Raw genomic sequence first — 26,780 nt, forward strand, 5'->3', positions numbered from 1 at the left:
TCAAAAAAATTCTTTGTGATGAATTTTTCAAGAAGCTTTTTAAACTCTCTCTCAACTTCATATAAATAAACAATATCACGTGCAACTGTCCATCTTGAAGTGATTCGAAACTTTGGACATGTTATATAGCCATAAATAGTTTAAATCCATCCCGTTCTACAAATTGGAAAGGGAGTTCATCAACCACAATCATTTAGCCAAAAATTTCCTAAATACTTCTTGATCAAATTTTCAAGTAGTTAAACATGCCTCACCGTCTTATGCTTTTTCTACATGAATTCATATGAGCCCTCAAACTCACAGTTCCATTTTTATATGGATCACAATAAAATTCCTTCTCGCAATACTTGCATTTAGCTTTAGTTTCATTTTCAGAATTGGAAAATTTTGTGAAAGGCTCTCATACCTCACTTCTTGGTTTCATTGATTTTCGATTGGTTGCCTTCACTTTAGAATTTGCACATGTTTCTCTTCCATTTGATGGTTGTGGAATAGAACAACTATCATCAATATCCATAATGGATATGTCTTCTTTCCTTAACATATAAAAGTAAATCATACAAATTTCATAAAAAAAGCATATGAAAAATATTTCTTGTGAATAATTCAAAATTTAAAATAAAGCAGATATAGGAAAACTATATATATCATTTATCAAATTTCCAATAAATTATCAAAAACAGAAATTGTATCATTGTACTATAACTTAGTTGCTAAAATCAGCTTATAAATACACTATTTCCAACTAATCCCCCTTAACGTTTTTCCCATGTCTCTCGTGAAATTGGCAACATCTAGGTAAAAGAATATAGCTCTTTCACCAACTTCAGAAAATAAATAACGCTCCATTCAGATCTTCACTGATTATACATAAGCCCACAACTACTAATATAAAATGAAAAAAATCACATATCTTCACCTTTATTTAGAACCTTTTGTAAAATATAATAAAAATATTCATCCATAGTCACAATTAAATAACTTTTACATAATAATACATAAATTTTTATGAATATCAGAAAATAATAAATATTTTCTAAATAGTCCAAAAGCTATGGAAAGGAAAATCGGTTAGCATATCATTCATGACCAAGATTTTCACCTGGCGGTCGTCTGCTCCGAAAACAATCAGATGGCGGTTGTCTACTCTGGAAACAATAAGAGGGAGAGTATGGAAGGAAGCCCAGAGAGATATTTAAAAATATAACCTCCATTTGATTCTCACTTAGATATATGACCTTATTTTTTTAATTAGGTTGTTGTTACTTCTTTACCCTTTTCACATAAATCCAATAAAAGATATATGACTTTATTTTTTTAATTAAGTTATTGTTACTTCTTTACTATTTTCACATAAATGCTATAAGAAAATCATTTTGACATAAATCTAACAAGAAACGAATGCTTCTGTTTAAATTTTGAAAAAAATTACAAATGTCAGCTGTTATGTTTTGAAAAAAATGGACTAGAATCACAAATGATGTTTTGTTCTTTTGTTTACGATATACCATACAAAACGTATAAAATAATTTTCATTTTCAAGTTTTCATTTAAATTGAGAAAAAAAGAAAAAAAAAATCAGGATGCAATGAAGTATTTGGCTGGCTTATTTAATAATTAGATGTCAAAAATACCAAAGAAATTGAAAAAAAAAATAACAACTTCCAGCATGTATGTTCTTCCCCGTTAGCTCAAATGTCAAAGGAACATGTCATTGAAACAAAGGAAAAAAATGAAACGTGTAAGTTTCAAAATACCAACTTAACAATAATTAGAAAATTAAATACATATATTAAACTATTGATTTCTTCTTTCTACTTTTAAATTCACCAACGGAAGGAATCCTCTTTTTCTTTGTTCTCCCTTCGTTAACTCTAACCTTAGGAGATAGTACAATCAGAGAATCAATGACAACAGGTATGTTCCATTCTTCAGAGGGGGGAATAGGATAAATAGTTTCTATATATGCCAAAGCCCATACATTCGTGGTATAATAATGTGAGCACAATTCATATATGTCTATACCATGGTGACCAGCAGCAGCAATAGCATGTGCACACGGAAGTCTATCAATATCGAAAACTCGACAACGACATGTTCTTCTATTTAACTCTACGACTGCATCATGACCAACTTCAGTGACGTGATATTCAAAAGTATTCATCTGAATAACTTCCATTTTCTGTGACTCAATAAATCTTGATCGCAAGGTCGTCTCAGCCCATGGATTAAGATGTCGTGTTGAAGCAACGGCAGCTTTGCGGTGATTATTAAACCACGATGAAATAAGACTTTGAATTGCATCCAACAAAGCAATCATTGGTAGCTCTCGTGCAAACACCAACTTTGCATTGATTGATTCTGATCCATTTGTTGTCATAATATTATACCGAGAACCAGGAAAGTATGCTCTTGCCCATTTTTCTCTATCAATACTGGCCTCGAGATTTTTTATTGATACCTGGATAGCTGTTTTTCATCTCTTCATACAATTCACCAAACTCAACCTGTTTATAAGCTTTAGCAGCTCGCATAAACAACGCAATTCCACCTACCTTGGACTTTGGCCCTAACTTGATGTTTTGTCCAAGATGCCAAATGCAATGCCCATGTCGTGCTTGCTTGTATACAGAGGCAAGTCCATTGATGATTCCCTTATGTCTGTCAGAAATAAATACTAACTCAACATCATCATATATCAATTCATGCAACTTTTCAAAAAAACCAAGTCCAAGATTCTTCACATTCTGAATCAACAACTGCCCAAGCAATAGGATACTGGTGGTGGTTTCCATCTTGTGCTGTGGCTATCAGTAAAACGCCTTTATATTTTCCTGTCAAATACGTACCATCAACTGATATCACCTTCCTCATATATCTAAATCCTGCAATACAGGCACGGTAGGCCAAAAACATATATTTGAAGCTACCATCTTCGTTGACCTTCAAATGTGTTGTTGACCCTGGATTCACTTGTTCAATCATGTACAAATATGAAGGAAGTAATTTGAAACTTTTGACAGGATCTCCCCTCAGTTGATTGATGGCAAGTTGCTTCCCCTTCCAAGCTTTAAAGTAGCTAATCTCGACGCCCTTATTTTGCATCATTGTTTGTATTGATTTCAAGGCAGGCATTTTTTGTTGTCCTCTGAAATTTTCCACCAACATATCTGATACTATAGCTGCACTTGCTTGTCGGTGCCTCCTTTTTCGATTAGTCAGATCGCAAGTATGCTTATTGCAATAAGTTCTAACCTAAAACCGTGATGATCCCTTTTATTGTGCTACACGTACCCTCCAGCTGCAATTATCATCTACACATCTTACTGAATACAAAGTCGTGGTGGATTTTAAAACTCGCATCTCAAATGAAGCTTTCACCGCAATATTATACAATTCTCTTTGAACATCTATTTTACTGTCGAACTCTTTACCAACTGACAAATCAGACTCATCGGTAAAACTATATACATGCTCACTACTAGAACCAAGCAATATAAATTTTTGGCTATCATTGGCCACTTGTTCACCATTGTCAGACTCCAATCCAACACGCTGTGTTACTCTACAATTCACATTCTCGTTCATATTTTCCACATCATCAGTTTTTTTATGTTCACTTCCACCATTACTTACTATAAAGACGCCATCAAAGTGTTCATCTCTATAAAGTTCTTCACCATTAGCATAATCATCGAGATCATCACAACTATTACCACCACGATCATTATCTCGACGTATACTGAATTCAAAATCAACAAAATCATCACGACAATTGTTATCGATGTGTATATGAAATTTAGAACCACCAGAATCATCATAACCATGTGAATATTCATTATCAACATTATTGTCACAAATAACTTGAACTTTCTTCTCAATTTCCACGTGAAGTAAAGGCCTATGATGTGTATCACCAAGCAATAGATAGGTCAACAGACACTTTTCACTTCTTAAATATATCGGACCAAGAATATGATCACAAATATGTGTCGAGTAACTGAATTTTAATTCAAGCTCACTTTTGTTCAAGCCACAATTCACGTATACTTGATCTTTCAACATTGACATGGTTACTTCAGCGTCATCAAAATTTATGGCTCCATATCCACCATTCAACCCCGAGCACCATTCAGGTTCTTCTCGCTCATTATTTTTCCATTTTCCATCATATCGGAACAACACAATGACCTGCGTCATTTTCTTGTAGGAAAAAAGAAAGAAGTATATTATTAAGTAAAAAAAAATGCATCACTCAAAATAAAAAAAATTGAAAATCAAAATTAAAATTATCTATTTATTTCATGTATGAACTTTTTTTTTCTAAAAAAAACTAATACAAAATTTATTTTAAAAAATTTTACGATAACGAGGACTACTGTACGGCTTGCAGCTATTAATGTAGTTTGTGAAGCAATTTTGCTGAGAACAATTCTTGAAAATTCATCACAAAATTCGACTGGCACTACAATTTTTTCTTACAGCATGTCTATAATAGATATGACTAAAAATACATACTTCCATAGAAAAATGAGGCACGTAGAACCTCAGGATCATTTTATAAAAACTCTAGTATATGATAGAAAAATTTAGCTGAATTATGTTATAACCAAAGAGAATATTGCGTATCCACGCCCAAAATCTGTTTCGTTAGAAAGTGATTCTCAAATAAGCCATGAAAATAAAGGAGGGCGTCAAAAAATCAATAATTTGTCTTAAATCAATAGCATATTAAAATTCAAGAACATTCATCACTATAACATCACTACTTGTCTTATTCTTTAATAAATAAATAAATATAAAGGGAATTCACATTCTTCTACTTTTTTTTCGTTTTTTCACATAATTTGCAGACAAATGAACAGAAATAACATAAATGATCAAAAGTAAACAAATAACAGAAATTATACATATAATCGTTACCCGGGATAAGCAAATGATATCGGAGTATTTTCTTTTTCGTTATGAAAGATATGTAGAAGAAAGCACAAGAAATAAAATAATCTAGAATATGAGAAAATAGATAATGATAGAGAATTGGAGGGAAGGTGCCTAAAAAAAGATATGTAGAGGAGGGAAAATCAATATTTTAGATTAGAGTAAATGAGTAATTAGGTTAGAATAATTATGTTTGAGCATGTAAGGGTAATTTTGACCAAATTCATATAAAAATTTTAAATGAAAGTTAGTTTACAAAGTAAAATGGTTAGAAGGTCAAAAATCTAAAAAATTAATGTATGAAGGTCATATTTCAAATTATCCCAAGCCCAGATCGCTACTCTATCATGGCCTTCCAAGTTGAAAATTGCAGACAATCTCCGCGCAAACGGCAGAAATAAAATGGTGTTAGGACTTAGGTCAAATGTTAGGCTAGACAAATTATATTGGGTTGACAAGTTTGGTTCATGTATAAAAAAATTAAAAGTATTTTTAATGTCCATATACAATTTAAATTAATATATTATTAAATCGATTAATTTAGTTTAACCGAATTTTTCAAATTAAAACTGAAACGAACCTAGTTAATCAAATTAACCGATTGTTTAAAATTTCAAAATCGAACTTCAGAATTATCCGAATCGAATTTTTGAATTAATTTGGTTCGGTCGGTTAATTAAGTTTAATCGAAATTTTGAACACCCATACTTAGCAATATTATTTATATATTTCCCTCCATTTAAAAGGAGTGAAAAAATAAAAGAAAATTAGCAAAAATAAATTAATAATAATGTAAAAATATTTAATAATAGACCGTACTAATTATGATTTTTTCTAACATTATTATTTATTTTTTATTATCAATTTACTTTTAAAAAATATTTTTATGTATTAAATATTTTTACTTTATTATTATCATCATTAATTTTTTCAATATTATTATTCTTAATTAAGTTTTTATTACTAATTATATTATTAATTCATAATGTTTTCATTTGTTTGTTTCAAAAGCAAAAAATATCTATAAAATGATAAATTATCAAGTGGAGGAATTAAATGTTTAAAATAATGGTCTTTTGATGGTAATCCTTCCATTTTTTTCCTATTTTGTTTTTATTTTTACAGTATTTTAAATTTCAAAACATATTCTCGCATAAAACCCGATATTAAATTTAGGGGGAAAAAAAATAAACTCATCAAAAAATATTTTATTAATTAGCTTGAGTATTTTTGTCAATATATATAATTGTTTGTGAAATTAAATATAATTTCATCGAAAATCAGAAACACAACAAGTAGTGATTATTCTTGCTGCCCACACTCTTCTTCATGTACGTTATGGGTAATGGCAACCTCCATAAGCTGCAAAACATCAACATAAGTAATGATAATAATACTGAAAAAATGGAGAAAGAAATGAAAATTTGTTTTACATGGATCTTGTGTAACTATAACACCAATTCCTTCGAAACAATTGGCGGCCTGACGGCGATATAAGAGATTGAGAACGAATGATGCATGGTTACGCACTGTGTTGGGATAATAGCACTGGGAAAATAAAACAATCGGGGAACAATTTACGAAAACTCCACATGTGCTATCTATAATTGATTGCAAATTATAGTCCGGGACAGTGGAGGCCGCCACACACCATGTCTTTGCCTGAAAATAAAAATTTATATTATATTAATTATTAGGATTATCAATAATTGAAACAGTATATAGCAAAAAAAACAAAAAAAAAAACAATTAGAACTGATGTTTAGAAAATGACAGAAAATCATTTATTGAATCGATATATTAATTTTTAGGATTATCATTAATTGAACCGATTTTTTTTAATTGATTATCAGCTGTGCGATTTCACGACGCATCTGTCAATCTGATATATTGTTAATTGAACCGGTATATATATAATAAGAAAGAAATAAAATCGCAAAAATCACATGGTAATATCATATTCAATAATTTTAATGAAATAAATCTTTATCAAACAATAGCAACTTACTGATCCTTGAGCATTACATTTCCAGGTAGCGACTGCAAGAAAGATTGAAAAAATTAGAAGCAATGAGATTTTTTCATTTGCCATTGTTCTTCTGGATATGCCAATTAAGTTGTGTAAAGGTATTGCAAGTTTTTTGGCTTTAAATATATGGGAAATTCATAGCATAAATCTGTAATATCGAATGAGATTACATATTCTCATGCGAGCCACAATTTAACAACCATAAAATTTTACCAGATTACACATTTTACTAAATAAATTAAGGTAAAGTTTATGATTTCAATCAAATAGAATTTATTAAACAAAGTACTTCCTGTTACATGCATGGAAAATATATATAGCAGAAGACTAAATCCTAATTCATATTCAATATAGTTGAAATTTTTTTGTATAATTACAAAGATTCAACTATAATATCTCATATAATTAGAAAGATTTTAACGATTAATTAGGATTTAATTAGTCTTCTGCTATATTTTGTGTATATTCAATGTAAACAAATTTATTTCTTTCTATTATATTACAATATCATGAGACCATATTAATTATGTTGATGTTTTGCTGCTTATGGAGGTTGCCATTATACATAACGTACATGAAGAAGAGTGTGGGTAGCAAAGAATAATCACTTCTTATTGTGTTTCTGATTTTGGATGAAAAATTATATTTAATTTCAATTTCTCCATTACATATATATTTTACTGTTTAATCTTTTATTTTAACTAGTAAATTATGCACACACATTGTGCATAGTGTATAAAATTATAATCATAATTTAAATAAGATTTTTTTTATTAAATTCTTAATTTTATGTTTAATTTAATAATAATTGATAGAAATTAGTTAGAGATCATAGTGCAATTTGAGATGTGTAATATTGAAAATAAGTTGTGGCTATTTTGAGAAAAAATGTTGGTGTAAGAGCAATTTCAGAAACAAAATATGATGTCCTCTAGGTGATCGATTCTTTATATAATGGTATAGATAATCTAACTAAATTTATGATATAAGATTTAGGATCTCGGATCTATTAATGCTTTCAAAAGAATATTTACCTAAAATCTAAGATTTATCAATATTATTGAAAAATATTGATTTAATATATAGCATTTGTTATTGTTCGTGAAAAATATGGATCCAAGGTCAAATATTTGTCAACATATATTTCCGATAAATATTGATATAAAATTTAAGACATATCAATATTTGTAAAATATTGATCTAAGATGTAAGATTTGTAAATATTTCCATAAAATATTGATTCAATATGAATATTTATCAATATTCAGGAAAATAATGTCATAAGATCTACAATTTATTGATAGTTGTAAATAATATCTATCAAAATTTAAGATTAGTCAATATTATACCGATATATGATCAAAGATTTATCGATATTTCTGAATAATATTGATAAGAAATTCAAAATCTAAGAGTTGGTATTTTTAAAGAATATTAATGTAAGATATGTATTAGTTAATATTTAATTAAAAATATTGATGTAAACATTTTCCAATATTAATCCTGAATATTATTGATATAAGATTGGATAATATTCTTGAATAATATTAATTTGAGGTCAATCGAGACCATATAATTTTGTTTTTTCGTACATATACATATTTTATCTACTCAAATTTCTTGTCAGTTTTTTTTTAAAATACGATTTTATATCCCCATGGATTATATTATTGACAAAGTGTTGTCATGCTTAGCCATCACATGACTATGGTGTAAATCTTCTCTTTTGGGCAAAAATAGTACTAGTAATTTTTATCGTGCTATACATTATGCACTAAAATTTCAAGCATGACCTCTGAAGATTTATTTTTGACTCTTGTGATTTACTCGTCGCAACACTCATTAAACTGAGACTTTGAATATGAAAGAAAAAAGGGAAAATAAATATTTTAGTCAGAATTCCCAATGATCGGTTAACGATATCTTAGAGTAGGGGTCTTGCCTTCACTAAATCAAGTGGTAATCATTTGTCTAAATATGTGAGGTTCGTGATTGACCTCATATAATTACTTTTTTTTTTTTATGAAATTGTGGTCATTAAATTATCGTGAGGGTAATGCCGTCAGGTTAAGTTGAACCCGTAGTTAATAGACAGGCCGATAGAAGCTGGTTGGACTGGACTACCCATAGTTAATAGACAGGCCCATAGAAGCTGGTTGGACTGGACTACCCATAGTTAATAGACAGGCCCATAGAAGCTGGTTGGACTGGACTACCCATAGTTAATAGACAGGCCCATAGAAGGGGGTAGCTACGTGCTATAAATGGAGTCACAGTTACTTTTAGCTGCTCCTGCCCAACAGTGACTGCTCAAATTAAATAAAGGAAACCAAATCAATCTAAATCTCGCATAATCGCCTTTGGACCTTTGGGTTGCAAACGCATTTTATTTAAGAAAATTTTATAATTTGACATAATTATATTCAGCTATGTATGCTAGATTACTAATACGAGGTAACGGAGAATTAACGACCGTTATTGATGCTTATGAAAGATGGTATGAATCATCATATGATCAAGAGTCGGTACAATAATGGAATTCCAAGTGCTTGTGTATAATTGGGATTGCACAATGTTTGTTGTTCAAATTATTTTTATCTTTTAGATTTTTCACCGAGGAAATGTGGTGTAATTAACCCGGAACACATGCATACTCACGGTTTTTTTACCTGAGAGATAACATATTATTGTATGTTACACTTGGAATATTTCTCTTCATATGATAATTCTCGAATATTAGTTCTTGTATTATCAATATATATATATATATATATATATATACATATATATATCAAATTCCATAAAACTATGAAAAATGATTTCTGAAGCACTACCTACACTTTCTGTATCAACCGAGTATTAAGCTAAAAACATTTTTTTAAGATAGCAAATATCCGATTCAATCTGTATCCACCCAATAACGACAAATATGGGTTTTGTAGTTGAGACCCAAGAAACTTGCAAATAAAAAATAACACAATATAACTCCAATCAATACAAAACATGATATAACCAAACTTAAAAGATACACACTTTAAGATATTACAATCACCAAAACTTAAACAAGACCATCTTTAAAGAACTATGGTCTCTCATCCTCAAATCTTGACAATCAAAGCAGACGAACACATAACATAGCCTGCCAATAGTAAACGGATTGTCAATCTTTCTTTCTATTTTTGTTCACAAGTCATAGCACTTCAAATATTAAAATAATACACAAAAAAAACCTTCACACTTTGGAGGAATATTCAAGCTTGGTGTACAATCTTCCAATCATAATAAAAATACATGACAAAATATATCATTGATCATTCTCATTAACGTAATTCATTAATGAATTATCCACCGGTGTTGTTGAGGAAGACGAGTCCAACCTAAGTTTTGCTATCTCTGAAAAAGAAATTATGACATACAAGTTAAATAAATTAGAAGCTTATAGCAATAAAGAAAATCTAACTATAACATTTTTATAAGAAAACTTGCGATCTTCTAGGTCTTCCATATCCTCCAAAGTCTCTTCAACGTTGATTGGAATTGGGCATGAACGAAGCCCAATCTTGTGTGCAAATAAGACTTTCCACTATCTTAGGAGTCGATGAACTCCAAAAACAATCAAGTACTCAACCATCTGTACTAATATCAAATTCTGTTGTTGATACTTAAATAGCCAACACATCGTGAGCAACTTCATAAAGTATGGGAAATCTATGACAATTTTGTCATAATTGTCCAATTCTAAAATATTACCATCACCAAAACCCTGTGCCTTTTGTTTTTTGTACTTCACAAAAATTGATTATCTTTTTAAATCCGTTTGACTTGCACTATTTTGTTCAGCGTCTATTACTTGTTGAACAGATAACACTTTTGATTTGCAACATTGAGGCTCCATCTTCTCTTTGTAATTTTTATAGAAAGAAAGCAAAGTTTCTTTTACTGCCTTTCCTATTCTTACACCCATTTAATCTCAATTTCTATCAACATTAATTCAAAAAAATCAAATTTGTGTATTGGATCTAGCACCACTGCAACATAGAGCAAATTATGCATTTTTCTCGGGATCTCCCCAGTACTTGTCAAATTTTCTTGCCACTCCTTCGATATTGTGTGAATGAAACTAATCTCATGTGCAAAAGTATTGGATGTGACATACAATGAACCTGAAACTTTCAATGCAATAAAACAGCAAAAGTCCTAACATTTCCCAATCGGCAATAGTCGGCCTCCCATCGAAAGTTCTCATTTCTTTATTAGGTTTATCATTTGCATCGAATACCACTTCTCCATCATCATTCACAACACCAACCCATTTTGTGAGTTGAAGATCCAATTTAAAACATAGATCTTGTTCATCAAATCTTTTGAAAGCCCTTTCAAATTGATAATCTTTTTTCGTAAAGTCCAATATTAACAATAAAGTGAGCTGTCAGACACATATAATTGATGTTTTGAATCGATGTCCATGTATCTGTGGTCAAAAAAATTCTTTGTGATGAATTTTTCAAGAAGCTTTTTAAACTCTCTCTCAACTTCATATAAATAAACAATATCACGTGCAACTGTCCATCTTGAAGTGATTCGAAACTTTGGACATGTTATATAGCCATAAATAGTTTAAATCCATCCCGTTCTACAAATTGGAAAGGGAGTTCATCAACCACAATCATTTAGCCAAAATTTCCTAAATACTTCTTGATCAAATTTTCAAGTAGTTAAACATGCCTCACCGTCTTATGCTTTTTCTACATGAATTCATATGAGCCCTCAAACTCACAGTTCCATTTTTATATGGATCACAATAAAATTCCTTCTCGCAATACTTGCATTTAGCTTTAGTTTCATTTTCAGAATTGGAAAATTTTGTGAAAGGCTCTCATACCTCACTTCTTGGTTTCATTGATTTTCGATTGGTTGCCTTCACTTTAGAATTTGCACATGTTTCTGTTCCATTTGATGGTTGTGGAATAGAACAACTATCATCAATATCCATAATGGATATGTCTTCTTTCCTTAACATATAAAAGTAAATCATACAAATTTCATAAAAAAAGCATATGAAAAATATTTCTTGTGAATAATTCAAAATTTAAAATAAAGCAGATATAGGAAAACTATATATATCATTTATCAAATTTCCAATAAATTATCAAAAACAGAAATTGTATCATTGTACTATAACTTAGTTGCTAAAATCAGCTTATAAATACACTATTTCCAACTAATCCCCCTTAACGTTTTTCCCATGTCTCTCGTGAAATTGGCAACATCTAGGTAAAAGAATATAGCTCTTTCACCAACTTCAGAAAATAAATAACGCTCCATTCAGATCTTCACTGATTATACATAAGCCCACAACTACTAATATAAAATGAAAAAAATCACATATCTTCACCTTTATTTAGAACCTTTTGTAAAATATAATAAAAATATTCATCCATAGTCACAATTAAATAACTTTTACATAATAATACATAAATTTTTATGAATATCAGAAAATAATAAATATTTTCTAAATAGTCCAAAAGCTATGGAAAGGAAAATCGGTTAGCATATCATTCATGCGCAAGATTTTCACCTGGCGGTCGTCTGCTCCGAAAACAATCAGATGGCGGTTGTCTACTCTGGAAACAATAAGAGGGAGAGTATGGAAGGAAGCCCAGAGAGATATTTAAAAATATAACCTCCATTTGATTCTCACTTAGATATATGACCTTATTTTTTTAATTAGGTTGTTGTTACTTCTTTACCCTTTTCACATAAATCCAATAAAAGATATATGACTTTATTTTTTAATTAAGTTATTGTTACTTCTTTACTATTTTCACATAAATGCTATAAGAAAATCATTTTGACATAAATCTAACAAGAAACGAATGCTTCTGTTTAAATTTTGAAAAAAATTACAAATGTCAGCTGTTATGTTTTGAAAAAAATGGACTAGAATCACAAATGATGTTTTGTTCTTTTGTTTACGATATACCATACAAAACGTATAAAATAATTTTCATTTTCAAGTTTTCATTTAAATTGAGAAAAAAAGAAAAAAAAAATCAGGATGCAATAAAGTATTTGGCTGGCTTATTTAATAATTAGATGTCAAAAATACCAAAGAAATTGAAAAAAAAAATAACAACTTCCAGCATGTATGTTCTTCCCCGTTAGCTCAAATGTCAAAGGAACATGTCATTGAAACAAAGGAAAAAAATGAAACGTGTAAGTTTCAAAATACCAACTTAACAATAATTAGAAAATTAAATACATATATTAAACTATTGATTTCTTCTTTCTACTTTTAAATTCACCAACGGAAGGAATCCTCTTTTTCTTTGTTCTCCCTTCGTTAACTCTAACCTTAGGAGATAGTACAATCAGAGAATCAATGACAACAGGTATGTTCCATTCTTCAGAGGGGGGAATAGGATAAATAGTTTCTATATATGCCAAAGCCCATACATTCGTGGTATAATAATGTGAGCACAATTCATATATGTCTATACCATGGTGACCAGCAGCAGCAATAGCATGTGCACACGGAAGTCTATCAATATCGAAAACTCGACAACGACATGTTCTTCTATTTAACTCTACGACTGCATCATGACCAACTTCAGTGACGTGATATTCAAAAGTATTCATCTGAATAACTTCCATTTTCTGTGACTCAATAAATCTTGATCGCAAGGTCGTCTCAGCCCATGGATTAAGATGTCGTGTTGAAGCAACGGCAGCTTTGCGGTGATTATTAAACCACGATGAAATAAGACTTTGAATTGCATCCAACAAAGCAATCATTGGTAGCTCTCGTGCAAACACCAACTTTGCATTGATTGATTCTGATCCATTTGTTGTCATAATATTATACCGAGAACCAGGAAAGTATGCTCTTGCCCATTTTTCTCTATCAATACTGGCCTCGAGATATTTTGTGATACCTGGATAGCTGTTTTTCATCTCTTCATACAATTCACCAAACTCAACCTGTTATAAGCTTTAGCAGCTCGCATAAACAACGCAATTCCACCTACCTTGGACTTTGGCCCTAACTTGATGTTTTGTCCAAGATGCCAAATGCAATGCCCATGTCGTGCTTGCTTGTATACAGAGGCAAGTCCATTGATGATTCCCTTATGTCTGTCAGAAATAAATACTAACTCAACATCATCATATATCAATTCATGCAACTTTTCAAAAAAACCAAGTCCAAGATTCTTCACATTCTGAATCAACAACTGCCCAAGCAATAGGATACTGGTGGTGGTTTCCATCTTGTGCTGTGGCTATCAGTAAAACGCCTTTATATTTTCCTGTCAAATACGTACCATCAACTGATATCACCTTCCTCATATATCTAAATCCTGCAATACAGGCACGGTAGGCCAAAAACATATATTTGAAGCTACCATCTTCGTTGACCTTCAAATGTGTTGTTGACCCTGGATTCACTTGTTCAATCATGTACAAATATGAAGGAAGTAATTTGAAACTTTTGACAGGATCTCCCCTCAGTTGATTGATGGCAAGTTGCTTCCCCTTCCAAGCTTTAAAGTAGCTAATCTCGACGCCCTTATTTTGCATCATTGTTTGTATTGATTTCAAGGCAGGCATTTTTTGTTGTCCTCTGAAATTTTCCACCACATATCTGATACTATAGCTGCACTTGCTTGTCGGTGCCTCCTTTTTCGATTAGTCAGATCGCAAGTATGCTTATTGCAATAAGTTCTAACCGAAAACCGTGATGATCCCTTTTTTTGTGCTACACATACCCTCCAGCTGCAATTATCATCTACACATCTTACTGAATACAAAGTCGTGGTGGATTTTAAAACTCGCATCTCAAATGAAGCTTTCACCGCAATATTATACAATTCTCTTTGAATATCTATTTTACTGTCGAACTCTTTACCAACTGACAAATCAGACTCATCGGTAAAACTATATACATGCTCACTACTAGAACCAAGCAATATAAATTTTTGGCTATCATTGGCCACTTGTTCACCATTGTCAGACTCCAATTCAACACGCTGTGTTACTCTACAATTCACATTCTCGTTCATATTTTCCACATCATCAGTTTTTTTATGTTCACTTCCACCATTACTTAATATAAAGACGCCATCAAAGTGTTCATCTCTATAAAGTTCTTCACCATTAGCATAATCATCGAGATCATCACAACTATTACCACCACGATCATTATCTCGACGTATACTGAATTCAGAATCAACAAAATCATCACGACAATTGTTATCGATGTGTATATGAAATTTAGAACCACCAGAATCATCATAACCATGTGAATATTCATTATCAACATTATTGTCACAAATAACTTGAACTTTCTTCTCAATTTCCACGTGAAGTAAAGGCCTATGATGTGTATCACCAAGCAATAGATAGGTCAACAGACACTTTTCACTTCTTAAATATATCGGACCAAGAATATGATCACAAATATGTGTCGAGTAACTGAATTTTAATTCAAGCTCACTTTTGTTCAAGCCACAATTCACATATACTTGATCTTTCAACATTGACATGGTTACTTCAGCGTCATCAAAATTTATGGCTCCATATCCACCATTCAACCCCGAGCACCATTCAGGTTCTTCTCGCTCATTATTTTTCCATTTTCCATCATATCGGAACAACACAATGACCTGCGTCATTTTCTTGTAGGAAAAAAGAAAGAAGTATATTATTAAGTAAAAAAAATGCATCACTCAAAATAAAAAAAATTGAAAATCAAAATTAAAATTATCTATTTATTTCATGTATGAACTTTTTTTTTCTAAAAAAAAACTAATACAAAATTTATTTTAAAAAATTTTACGATAACGAGGACTACTGTACGGCTTGCAGCTATTAATGTAGTTTGTGAAGCAATTTTGCTGAGAACAATTCTTGAAAATTCATCACAAAATTCGACTGGCACTACAATTATTTCTTACAGCATGTCTATAATAGATATGACTAAAAATACAGACTTCCATAGAAAATGAGGCACGTAGAACCTCAGGATCATTTTATAAAAACTCTAGTATATGATAGAAAAATTTAGCTGAATTATGTTATAACCAAAGAGAATATTGCGTATCCACGCCCAAAATCTGTTTCGTTAGAAAGTGATTCTCAAATAAGCCATGAAAATAAAGGAGGGCGTCAAAAAATCAATAATTTGTCTTAAATCAATAGCATATTAAAATTCAAGAACATTCATCACTATAACATCACTACTTGTCTTATTCTTTAATAAATAAATAAATATAAAGGGAATTCACATTCTTCTACTTTTTTTTCGTTTTTTCACATAATTTGCAGACAAATGAACAGAAATAACATAAATGATCAAAAGTAAACAAATAACAGAAATTATACATATAATCGTTACCCGGGATAAGCAAATGATATCGGAGTATTTTCTTTTTCGTTATGAAAGATATGTAGAAGAAAGCACAAGAAATAAAATAATCTAGAATATGAGAAAATAGATAATGATAGAGAATTGGAGGGAAGGTGCCTAAAAAAAGATATGTAGAGGAGGGAAAATCAATATTTTAGATTAGAGTAAATGAGTAATTAGGTTAGAATAATTATGTTTGAGCATGTAAGGGTAATTTTGACCAAATTCATATAAAAATTTTAAATGAAAGTTAGTTTACAAAGTAAAATGGTTAGAAGGTCAAAAATCTAAAAAATTAATGTATGAAGGTCATATTTCAAATTATCCCAAGCCCAGATCGCTACTCTATCATGGCCTTCCAAGTTGAAAATTGCAGACAATCTCCGCGCAAACGGCAGAAATAAAATGGTGTTAGGACTTAGGTCAAATGTTAGGCTAGACAAATTATATTGGGTTGACAAGTTTGGTTCATGTATAAAAAAATTAAAAGTATTTTTAATGTCCATATACAATTTAAATTAATATATATTAAATCGATTAATTTAGTTTAAACCGAATTTTTCAAATTAAAACTGAAACGACCTAGTTAATCAAATTAACCGATTGTTTAAAATTTCAAATCGAACTTCAGAATTATCCGAATCGAATTTTTGAATTAATTTGGTTCGGTCGGTTAATTAAGTTTAATCGAAATTTTGAACACCCATACTTAGCAATATTATTTATATATTTCCCTCCATTTAAAAGGAGTGAAAAAATAAAAGAAAATTAGCAAAAATAAATTAATAATAATGTAAAAATATTTAATAATAGACCGTACTAATTATGATTTTTTCTAACATTATTATTTAGTTTTTATTATCAATTTACTTTTAAAAATATTTTTATGTATTAAATATTTTTACTTTATTATTATCATCATTAATTTTTTCAATATTATTATTCTTAATTAAGTTTTTATTACTAATTATATTATTAATTCATAATGTTTTCATTTGTTTGTTTCAAAAGCAAAAATATCTATAAAATGATAAATTATCAAGTGGAGGAATTAAATGTTTAAAATAATGGTCTTTTGATGGTAATCCTTCCATTTTTTTCCTATTTTGTTTTTATTTTTACAGTATTTTAAATTTCAAAACATATTCTCGCATAAAACCCGATATTAAATTAGGGGGAAAAAAAATAAACTCATCAAAAAATATTTTATTAATTAGCTTGAGTATTTTTGTCAATATATATAATTGTTTGTGAAATTAAATATAATTTCATCGAAAATCAGAAACACAACAAGTAGTGATTATTCTTGCTGCCCACACTCTTCTTCATGTACGTTATGGGTAATGGCAACCTCCATAAGCTGCAAAACATCAACATAAGTATGATAATAATACTGAAAAAATGGAGAAAGAAATGAAAATTTTGTTTTACATGGATCTTGTGTAACTATAACACCAATTCCTTCGAAACAATTGGCGGCCTGACGGCGATATAAGAGATTGAGAACGAATGATGCATGGTTACGCACTGTGTTGGGATAATAGCACTGGGAAATAAACAATCGGGGAACATTTACGAAAACTCCACATGTGCTATCTATAATTGATTGCAAATTATAGTCCGGGACAGTGGAGGCCGCCACACACCATGTCTTTGCCTGAAAATAAAAATTTATATTATATTAATTATTAGGATTATCAATAATTTAAACAGTATATAGCAAAAAAACAAAAAAAAAAACAATTAGAACTGATGTTTAGAAAATGACAGAAAATCATTTATTGAATCGATATATTAATTTTAGGATTATCATTAATTGAACCGATTTTTTTTAATTGATTATCAGCTGTGCGATTTCACGACGCATCTGTCAATCTGATATATTGTTAATTGAACCGGTATATAGATAATAAGAAAGAAATAAAATCGCAAAAATCACATGGTAATATCATATTCAATAATTTTAATGAAATAAATCTTTATCAAACAATAGCAACTTACTGATCCTTGAGCATTACATTTCCAGGTAGCGACTGGCAAGAAAGATTGAAAAAATTAGAAGCAATGAGATTTTTTCATTTGCCATTGTTCTTCTGGGATATGCCAATTAAGTTGTGTAAAGGTATTGCCAAGTTTTTTGGCTTTAAATATATGGGAAATTCATAGCATAATCTGTAATATCGAATGAGATTACATATTCTCATGCGAGCCACAATTTAACAACCATAAAATTTTACCAGATTACCATTTTAACTAAATAAATTAAGGTAAAGTTTATGATTTCAATCAAATAGAATTTATTAAACAAAGTACTTCCTGTTACATGCATGGAAAATATATATAGCAGAAGACTAAATCCTAATTCATATTCAATATAGTTGAAATTTTTTTGTATAATTACAAAGATTCAACTATAATATCTCATATAATTAGAAAGATTTTAACGATTAATTAGGATTTAATTAGTCCTTCTGCTATATTTGTGTATATTCAATGTAAACAAATTTATTTCTTTCTATTATATTACAATATCATGAGACCATATTAATTATGTTGATGTTTTGCTGCTTATGGAGGTTGCCATTATACATAACGTACATGAAGAAGAGTGTGGGTAGCAAAGAATAATCACTTCTTATTGTGTTTCTGATTTTGGATGAAAAATTATATTTAATTTCAATTTCTCCATTACATATATATTTTACTGTTTAATCTTTTATTTTAACTAGTAAATTATGCACACACATTGTGCATAGTGTATAAAATTATAATCATAATTTAAATAAGATTTTTTTTATTAAATTCTTAATTTATGTTTAATTTAATAATAATTGATTAGAAATTAGTTAGAGATCATAGTGCAATTTGAGATGTGTAATATTGAAAATAAGTTGTGGCTATTTTGAGAAAAAATGTTGGTGTAAGAGCAATTTCAGAAACAAAATATGATGTCCTCTAGGTGATCGATTCTTTATATAATGGTATAGATAATCTAACTAAATTTATGATATAAGATTTAGGATCTCGGATCTATTATTGCTTTCAAAAGAATATTTACCTAAATCTAAGATTTATCAATATTATTGAAAAATATTGATTAATATATAGCATTTGTTATTGTTCGTGAAAAATATGGGATCCAAGGTCAAATATTTGTCAACATATATTTCCGATAAATATTGATATAAAATTTAAGACATATCAATATTGTAAAATATTGATCTAAGATGTAAGATTGTAAATATTTCCATAAAATATTGATTCAATATGAATATTTATCAATATTCAGGAAAATAATGTCATAAGATCTACAATTTATTGATAGTTGTAAATAATATCTATCAAAATTTAAGATTAGTCAATATTATACCGATATATGATCAAAGATTTATCGATATTTCTGAATAATATTGATAAGAAATTCAAAATCTAAGAGTTGGTATTTTAAAGAATATTAATGTAAGATATGTATTAGTTAATATTTAATTACAAATATTGATGTAAACATTTTCCAATATTAATCCTGAATATTATTGATATAAGATTGGATAATATTCTTGAATAATATTAATTTGAGGTCATCGAGACCATATAAATTTGTTTTTTTTCGTACATAGACATATTTATCTACTCAAATTCTTGTCAGTTTTTTTTTAAAATACGATTTTATATCCCCATGGATTATATTATTGACAAAGTGTTGTCATGCTTAGCCATCACATGACTATGGTGTAAAATCTTCTCTTTTGGGCAAAAATAGTACTAGTAATTTTATCGTGCTATACATTATGCACTAAAATTTCAAGCATGACCTCTGAAGATTATTTTTGACTCTTGTGATTTACTCGTCGCAACACTCATTAAACTGAGACTTTGAATATGAAAGAAAAAAGGGAAAATAAATATTTTAGTCAGAATTCCCAATGATCGGTTAACGATATCTTAGAGTAGGGGTCTTGCCTTCACTAAATCAAGTGGTAATCATTTGTCTAAATATGTGAGTTCGTGATTGACCTCATATATTACTTTTTTTTTTTTATGAAATTGTGGTCATTAAATTATCGTGAGGGTAATGCCGTCAGGTTAAGTTGAACCCGTAGTTAATAGACAGGCCGATAGAAGCTGGTTGGACTGGACTACCCATAGTTAATAGACAGGCCCATAGAAGCTGGTTGGACTGGACTACCCATAGTTAATAGACAGGCCCATAGAAGCTGGTTGGACTGGACTACCCATAGTTAATAGACAGGCCCATAGAAGGGGGTAGCTACGTGCTATAATGGAGTCACAGTTACTTTTAGCTGCTCCTGCCAACAGTGACTGCTCAAATTAAATAAAGGAAACCAAATCAATCTAAATCTCGCATAATCGCCTTTGGACCTTTGGGTTGCAAACGCATTTTATTTAAGAAAATTTTATAATTTGACATAATTATATTCAGCTATGTATGCTAGATTACTAATACGAGGTAACGGAGAATTAACGACCGTATTGATGCTTATGAAAGATGGTATGAATCATCATATGATCAAGAGTCTGTACAATAATGGAATTCCCAAGTGCTTGTGTATAATTGGGATTGCACAATGTTTGTTGTTCAAATTATTTTTATCTTTTAGATTTTTCACCGAGGAAATGTGGTGTAATTAACCCGAACACATGCATACTCACGGTTTTTTTACCTGAGAGATAACATATTATTGTATGTTGACACTTGGAATATTTCTCTTCATATGATAATTCTCGAATATTAGTTCTTGTATTATCAATATATATATATATATATATATATACATATATATATCAAATTCCATAAACCTATGAAAAAATGATTTCTGAAGCACTACCTACACTTTCTGTATCAACCGAGTATTAAGCTAAAAACATTTTTTTTAAGATAGCAAATATCCGATTCAATCTGTATCCACACAATAACGACAATATGGGTTTTGTAGTTGAGACCCAAGAAACTTGCAAATAAAAAATAACACAATATAACTCCAATCAATACAAAACATGATATAACCAAACTTAAAAGATACACACTTTAAGATATTACAATCACCAAAACTTAAACAAGACCATCTTTAAAGAACTATGGTCTCTCATCCTCAAATCTTGACAATCAAAGCAGACGAACACATAACATAGCCTGCCAATAGTAAACGGATTGTCAATCTTTCTTTCTATTTTTGTTCACAAGTCATAGCACTTCAAATATTAAAATAATACACAAAAAAAACCTTCACACTTTGGAGGAATATTCAAGCTTGGTGTACAATCTTCCAATCATAATAAAAATACATGACAAATATATCATTGATCATTCTCATTAACGTAATTCATTAATGAATTATCCACCGGTGTTGTTGAGGAAGACGAGTCCAACCTAAGTTTTGCTATCTCTGAAAAAGAAATTATGACATACAAGTTAAATAAATTAGAAGCTTATAGCAATAAAGAAAATCTAACTATAACTTTTTATAAGAAAACTTGCGATCTTCTAGGTCTTCCATATCCTCCAAAGTCTCTTCAACGTGATTGGAATTGGGCATGAACGAAGCCCAATCTTGTGTGCAAATAAGACTTGCCACTATCTTAGGAGTCAATGAACTCCAAAAACAATCAAGTACTCAACCATCTGTACTAATATCAAATTCTGTTGTTGATACTTAAATAGCCAACACATCGTGAGCAACTTCATAAAGTATGGGAAATCTATGACAATTTGTCATAATTGTCCAATTCTAAAATATTACCATCACCAAAACCCTGTGCCTTTTGTTTTTTGTACTTCACAAAAATTGATTATCTTTTTAAATCCGTTTGACTTGCACTATTTTGTTCAGCGTCTATTACTTGTTGAACAGATAACACTTTTGATTTGCAACATTGAGGCTCCATCTTCTCTTTGTAATTTTATAGAAAGAAAGCAAGTTTCTTTTACTGCCTTTCCTATTTTACACCACATTTAATCTCAATTTCTATCAACATTAATTCAAAAAAAATCAAATTTGTGTATTGGATCTAGCACCACTGCAACATAGAGCAAATTATGCATTTTCTCGGGATCTCCCCAGTACTTGTCAAATTTTCTTGCCACTCCTTCGATATTGTGTGAATGAACTAATCTCATGTGCAAAAGTATTGGATGTGACATACAATGAACCTGAAACTTTCAATGCAATAAAACAGCAAAAGTCCTAACATTTTCCCAATCGGCAATAGTCGGCCTCCCATCGAAAGTTCTCATTTCTTTATTAGGTTTATCATTGCATCGAATACCACTTCTCCATCATCATTCACAACACCAACCCATTTTGTGAGTTGAAGATCCAATTTAAAACATAGATCTTGTTCATCAAATCTTTTGAAAGCCCTTTCAAATTGATAATCTTTTTTCGTAAGTCCAATATTAACAATAAAGTGAGCTGTCAGACACATATAATTGATGTTTTGAATCGATGTCCATGTATCTGTGGTCAAAAAAATTCTTTGTGAATGAATTTTTCAAGAAGCTTTTTAAACTCTCTCCAACTTCATATAAATAAACAATATCACGTGCAACTGTCCATCTTGAAGTGATTCGAAACTTTGGACATGTTATATAGCCATAAATAGTTTAAATCCATCCCGTTCTACAAATTGGAAAGGGAGTTCATCAACCACAATCATTTAGCCAAAAATTTCCTAAATACTTCTTGATCAAATTTCAAGTAGTTAAACATGCCTCACCGTCTTATGCTTTTTCTACATGAATTCATATGAGCCCTCAAACTCACAGTTCCATTTTTTATATGGATCACAATAAAATTCCTTCTCGCAATACTTGCATTTAGCTTTAGTTTCATTTTCAGAATTGGAAATTTTGTGAAAGGCTCTCATACCTCACTTCTTGGTTTCATTGATTTTCGATTGGTTGCCTTCACTTTAGAATTTGCACATGTTGTCTGTTCCATTGATGGTTGTGGAATAGAACAACTATCATCAATATCCATAATGGATATGTTTCTTTCCTAACATATAAAAGTAAATCATACAAATTTCATAAAAAAAAGCACTATGAAAAATATTTCTTGTGAATAATTCAAAATTTAAAATAAAGCAGATATAGGAAACTATATATATCATTTTATCAAATTCCAATAATTATCAAAAACAGAAATTGTATCATTGTACTATAACTTAGTTGCTAAAATCAGCTTATAAATACACTATTTCCAACTAATCCCCCTTAACGTTTTTCCCATGTCTCTCGTGAAATTGGCAACATCTAGGTAAAAGATACTAGCTCTTTCACCAATTCAGAAAATAAATAACGCTCCATTCAGATCTTCACTGATTTATACATAAGCCCACAACTACTAATATAAAATGAAAAAATCCACATATCTTCACCTTTATTAGAACCTTTTGTAAAATATAATACAAATATTCATCCATAGTCACAATTAAATAACTTTTACATAATAATACATAAATTTTTATGAATACTCAGAAAATAATAAATATTTTTCTAAATAGTCCAAAAGCTATGGAAAGGAAAATCGGTTAGCATATCATTCATGCGCAAGATTTTCACCTGGCGGTCGTCTGCTCCGAAAAACAATCAGATGGCGGTTGTCTACTCTGGAAACAATAAGAGGGAGGTATGGAAGGAAGCCCAGAGAGATATTTAAAAATATAACCCCATCCATTTGATTCTCACTTAGTATATGAACCTTATTTTTTTAATTAGGTTGTTGTTACTTCTTTACCTTTTCACATAAATCCAATAAAAGATATATGACTTTATTTTTTTAATTAAGTTATTGTTACTTCTTTACTATTTTTCACATAAATGCTATAAGAAAATCATTTGACATAAATCTAACAAGAAACGAATGCTTCTGTTTAAATTTTGAAAAAAAAATTACAAATGTCAGCTGTTATGTTTTGAAAAAAATGGACTAGAATCACAAATGATGTTTTGTTCTTTTGTTTACGATATACCATACAAAACGTATAAAATAATTTTCATTTTCAAGTTTTCATTTAAATTGAGAAAAAAAGAAAAAAAAAATCAGGATGCAATAAAGTATTTGGCTGGCTTATTTAATAATTAGATGTCAAAAATACCAAAGAAATTGAAAAAAAAAATAACAACTTCCAGCATGTATGTTCTTCCCCGTTAGCTCAAATGTCAAAGGAACATGTCATTGAAACAAAGGAAAAAAATGAAACGTGTAAGTTTCAAAATACCAACTTAACAATAATTAGAAAATTAAATACATATATTAAACTATTGATTTCTTCTTTCTACTTTAAATTCACCAACGGAAGGAATCCTCTTTTTCTTGTTCTCCCTTCGTTAACTCTAACCTTAGGAGATAGTACAATCAGAGAATCAATGACAACAGGTATGTTCCATTCTTCAGAGGGGGGAATAGGATAAATAGTTTCTATATATGCCAAAGCCCATACATTCGTGGTATAATAATGTGAGCACAATTCATATATGTCTATACCATGGTGACCAGCAGCAGCAATAGCATGTGCACACGGAAGTCTATCAATATCGAAAACTCGACAACGACATGTTCTTCTATTTAACTCTACGACTGCATCATGACCAACTTCAGTGACGTGATATTCAAAAGTATTCATCTGAATAACTTCCATTTTCTGTGACTCAATAAATCTTGATCGCAAGGTCGTCTCAGCCCATGGATTAAGATGTCGTGTTGAAGCAACGGCAGCTTTGCGGTGATTATTAAACCACGATGAAATAAGACTTTGAATTGCATCCAACAAAGCAATCATTGGTAGCTCTCGTGCAAACACCAACTTTGCATTGATTGATTCTGATCCATTTGTTGTCATAATATTATACCGAGAACCAGGAAAGTATGCTCTTGCCCATTTTTCTCTATCAATACTGGCCTCGAGATATTTTGTGATACCTGGATAGCTGTTTTTCATCTCTTCATACAATTCACCAAACTCAACCTGTTTATAAGCTTTAGCAGCTCGCATAAACAACGCAATTCCACCTACCTTGGACTTTGGCCCTAACTTGATGTTTTGTCCAAGATGCCAAATGCAATGCCCATGTCGTGCTTGCTTGTATACAGAGGCAAGTCCATTGATGATTCCCTTATGTCTGTCAGAAATAAATACTAACTCAACATCATCATATATCAATTCATGCAACTTTTCAAAAAAACCAAGTCCAAGATTCTTCACATTCTGAATCAACAACTGCCCAAGCAATAGGATACTGGTGGTGGTTTCCATCTTGTGCTGTGGCTATCAGTAAAACGCCTTTAATTTTCCTGTCAAATACGTACCATCAACTGATATCACCTTCCTCATATATCTAAATCCTGCAATACAGGCACGGTAGGCCAAAAACATATATTTGAAGCTACCATCTTCGTTGACCTTCAAATGTGTTGTTGACCCTGGATTCACTTGTTCAATCATGTACAAATATGAAGGAAGTAATTTGAAACTTTTGACAGGATCTCCCCTCAGTTGATTGATGGCAAGTTGCTTCCCTTCCAAGCTTTAAAGTAGCTAATCTCGACGCCCTTATTTTGCATCATTGTTTGTATTGATTTCAAGGCAGGCATTTTTTGTTGTCCTCTGAAATTTTCCACCAACATATCTGATACTATAGCTGCACTTGCTTGTCGGTTGCCTCCTTTTTCGATTAGTCAGATCGCAAGTATGCTTATTGCAATAAGTTCTAACCGAAAACCGTGATGATCCCTTTTTTTGTGCTACACATACCCTCCAGCTGCAATTATCATCTACACATCTTACTGAATACAAAGTCGTGGTGGATTTTAAAACTCGCATCTCAAATGAAGCTTTCACCGCAATATTATACAATTCTCTTTGAATATCTATTTTACTGTCGAACTCTTTACAACTGACAAATCAGACTCATCGGTAAAACTATATACATGCTCACTACTAGAACCAAGCAATATAAATTTTTGGCTATCATTGGCCACTTGTTCACCATTGTCAGACTCCAATTCAACACGCTGTGTTACTCTACAATTCACATTCTCGTTCATATTTTCCACATCATCAGTTTTTTATGTTCACTTCCACCATTACTTAATATAAAGACGCCATCAAAGTGTTCATCTCTATAAAGTTCTTCACCATTAGCATAATCATCGAGATCATCACAACTATTACCACCACGATCATTATCTCGACGTATACTGAATTCAGAATCAACAAATCATCACGACAATTGTTATCGATGTGTATATGAAATTTAGAACCACCAGAATCATCATAACCATGTGAATATTCATTATCAACATTATTGTCACAAATAACTTGAACTTTCTTCTCAATTTCCACGTGAAGTAAAGGCCTATGATGTGTATCACCAAGCAATAGATA

The 26,780-nt window shown here is 30.5% G+C and overlaps 3 protein-coding genes and 2 long non-coding RNA genes across 5 annotated transcripts; all 5 read right to left on the reverse strand.

Moving 5' to 3' along the window:
- Positions 1-1,193: 1,193 nt before the first annotated feature.
- LOC142504730 (uncharacterized) lies at positions 1,194-4,251 on the reverse strand. The gene is made up of 2 exons (XM_075617514.1): positions 3,621-4,251; positions 1,194-2,118 (listed from the first exon to the last, which is right to left on the reverse strand). Exons 1-2 carry the CDS (start codon positions 4,198-4,200, stop codon positions 1,793-1,795), a joined length of 906 nt encoding a protein of 301 aa, XP_075473629.1. The 5' UTR covers positions 4,201-4,251; the 3' UTR covers positions 1,194-1,792.
- A 1,882-nt stretch (positions 4,252-6,133) lies between these two features.
- On the reverse strand, positions 6,134-7,048 carry LOC142505062 (uncharacterized). The gene is made up of 3 exons (XR_012804360.1): positions 6,947-7,048; positions 6,372-6,600; positions 6,134-6,300 (listed from the first exon to the last, which is right to left on the reverse strand). It is a non-coding gene; the product is annotated as an uncharacterized LOC142505062 (long non-coding RNA).
- A 2,838-nt stretch (positions 7,049-9,886) lies between these two features.
- On the reverse strand, positions 9,887-12,631 carry LOC142505608 (uncharacterized). The gene is made up of 3 exons (XR_012804462.1): positions 12,546-12,631; positions 10,454-10,598; positions 9,887-10,360 (listed from the first exon to the last, which is right to left on the reverse strand). It is a non-coding gene; the product is annotated as an uncharacterized LOC142505608 (long non-coding RNA).
- A 603-nt stretch (positions 12,632-13,234) lies between these two features.
- LOC142504893 (uncharacterized) lies at positions 13,235-14,548 on the reverse strand. The gene is made up of 3 exons (XM_075617737.1): positions 14,220-14,548; positions 13,996-14,101; positions 13,235-13,948 (listed from the first exon to the last, which is right to left on the reverse strand). Exons 1-3 carry the CDS (start codon positions 14,546-14,548, stop codon positions 13,235-13,237), a joined length of 1,149 nt encoding a protein of 382 aa, XP_075473852.1.
- A 10,123-nt stretch (positions 14,549-24,671) lies between these two features.
- LOC142504894 (uncharacterized) lies at positions 24,672-25,649 on the reverse strand. The gene has a single exon (XM_075617738.1). The coding sequence runs from the start codon at positions 25,647-25,649 to the stop codon at positions 24,672-24,674; it is 978 nt and encodes a 325-aa protein (XP_075473853.1).
- Positions 25,650-26,780: the final 1,131 nt, after the last annotated feature.

The sequence above is a fragment of the Primulina tabacum genome, chromosome 10, assembly GCF_025594145.1.
Source record: "Primulina tabacum isolate GXHZ01 chromosome 10, ASM2559414v2, whole genome shotgun sequence".
In the NCBI taxonomy this organism is placed as follows: domain Eukaryota; kingdom Viridiplantae; phylum Streptophyta; class Magnoliopsida; order Lamiales; family Gesneriaceae; genus Primulina; species Primulina tabacum.

Coding starts and splice junctions, on each gene's coding strand:
- LOC142504730 (XM_075617514.1), bottom strand. CDS start 4,200: ATGACGCAGGTCATTGTGTTGTTCCGATATGATGGAAAATGGAAAAAT. Junction 2,119..3,620: donor TATAGTAAGTAATGGTGGAA/GTGAACATAAAA, acceptor GTCATGATGCAG/TCGTAGAGTTAAATAGAAGA.
- LOC142504893 (XM_075617737.1), bottom strand. CDS start 14,548: ATGATGCAAAATAAGGGCGTCGAGATTAGCTACTTTAAAGCTTGGAAG. Junction 14,102..14,219: donor CAAGATGGAAACCACCACCA/GTATCCTATTGC, acceptor TATTTCTGACAG/ACATAAGGGAATCATCAATG. Junction 13,949..13,995: donor AGTTAGGGCCAAAGTCCAAG/GTAGGTGGAATT, acceptor AGCTTATAACAG/GTTGAGTTTGGTGAATTGTA.
- LOC142504894 (XM_075617738.1), bottom strand. CDS start 25,649: ATGGAAACCACCACCAGTATCCTATTGCTTGGGCAGTTGTTGATTCAG.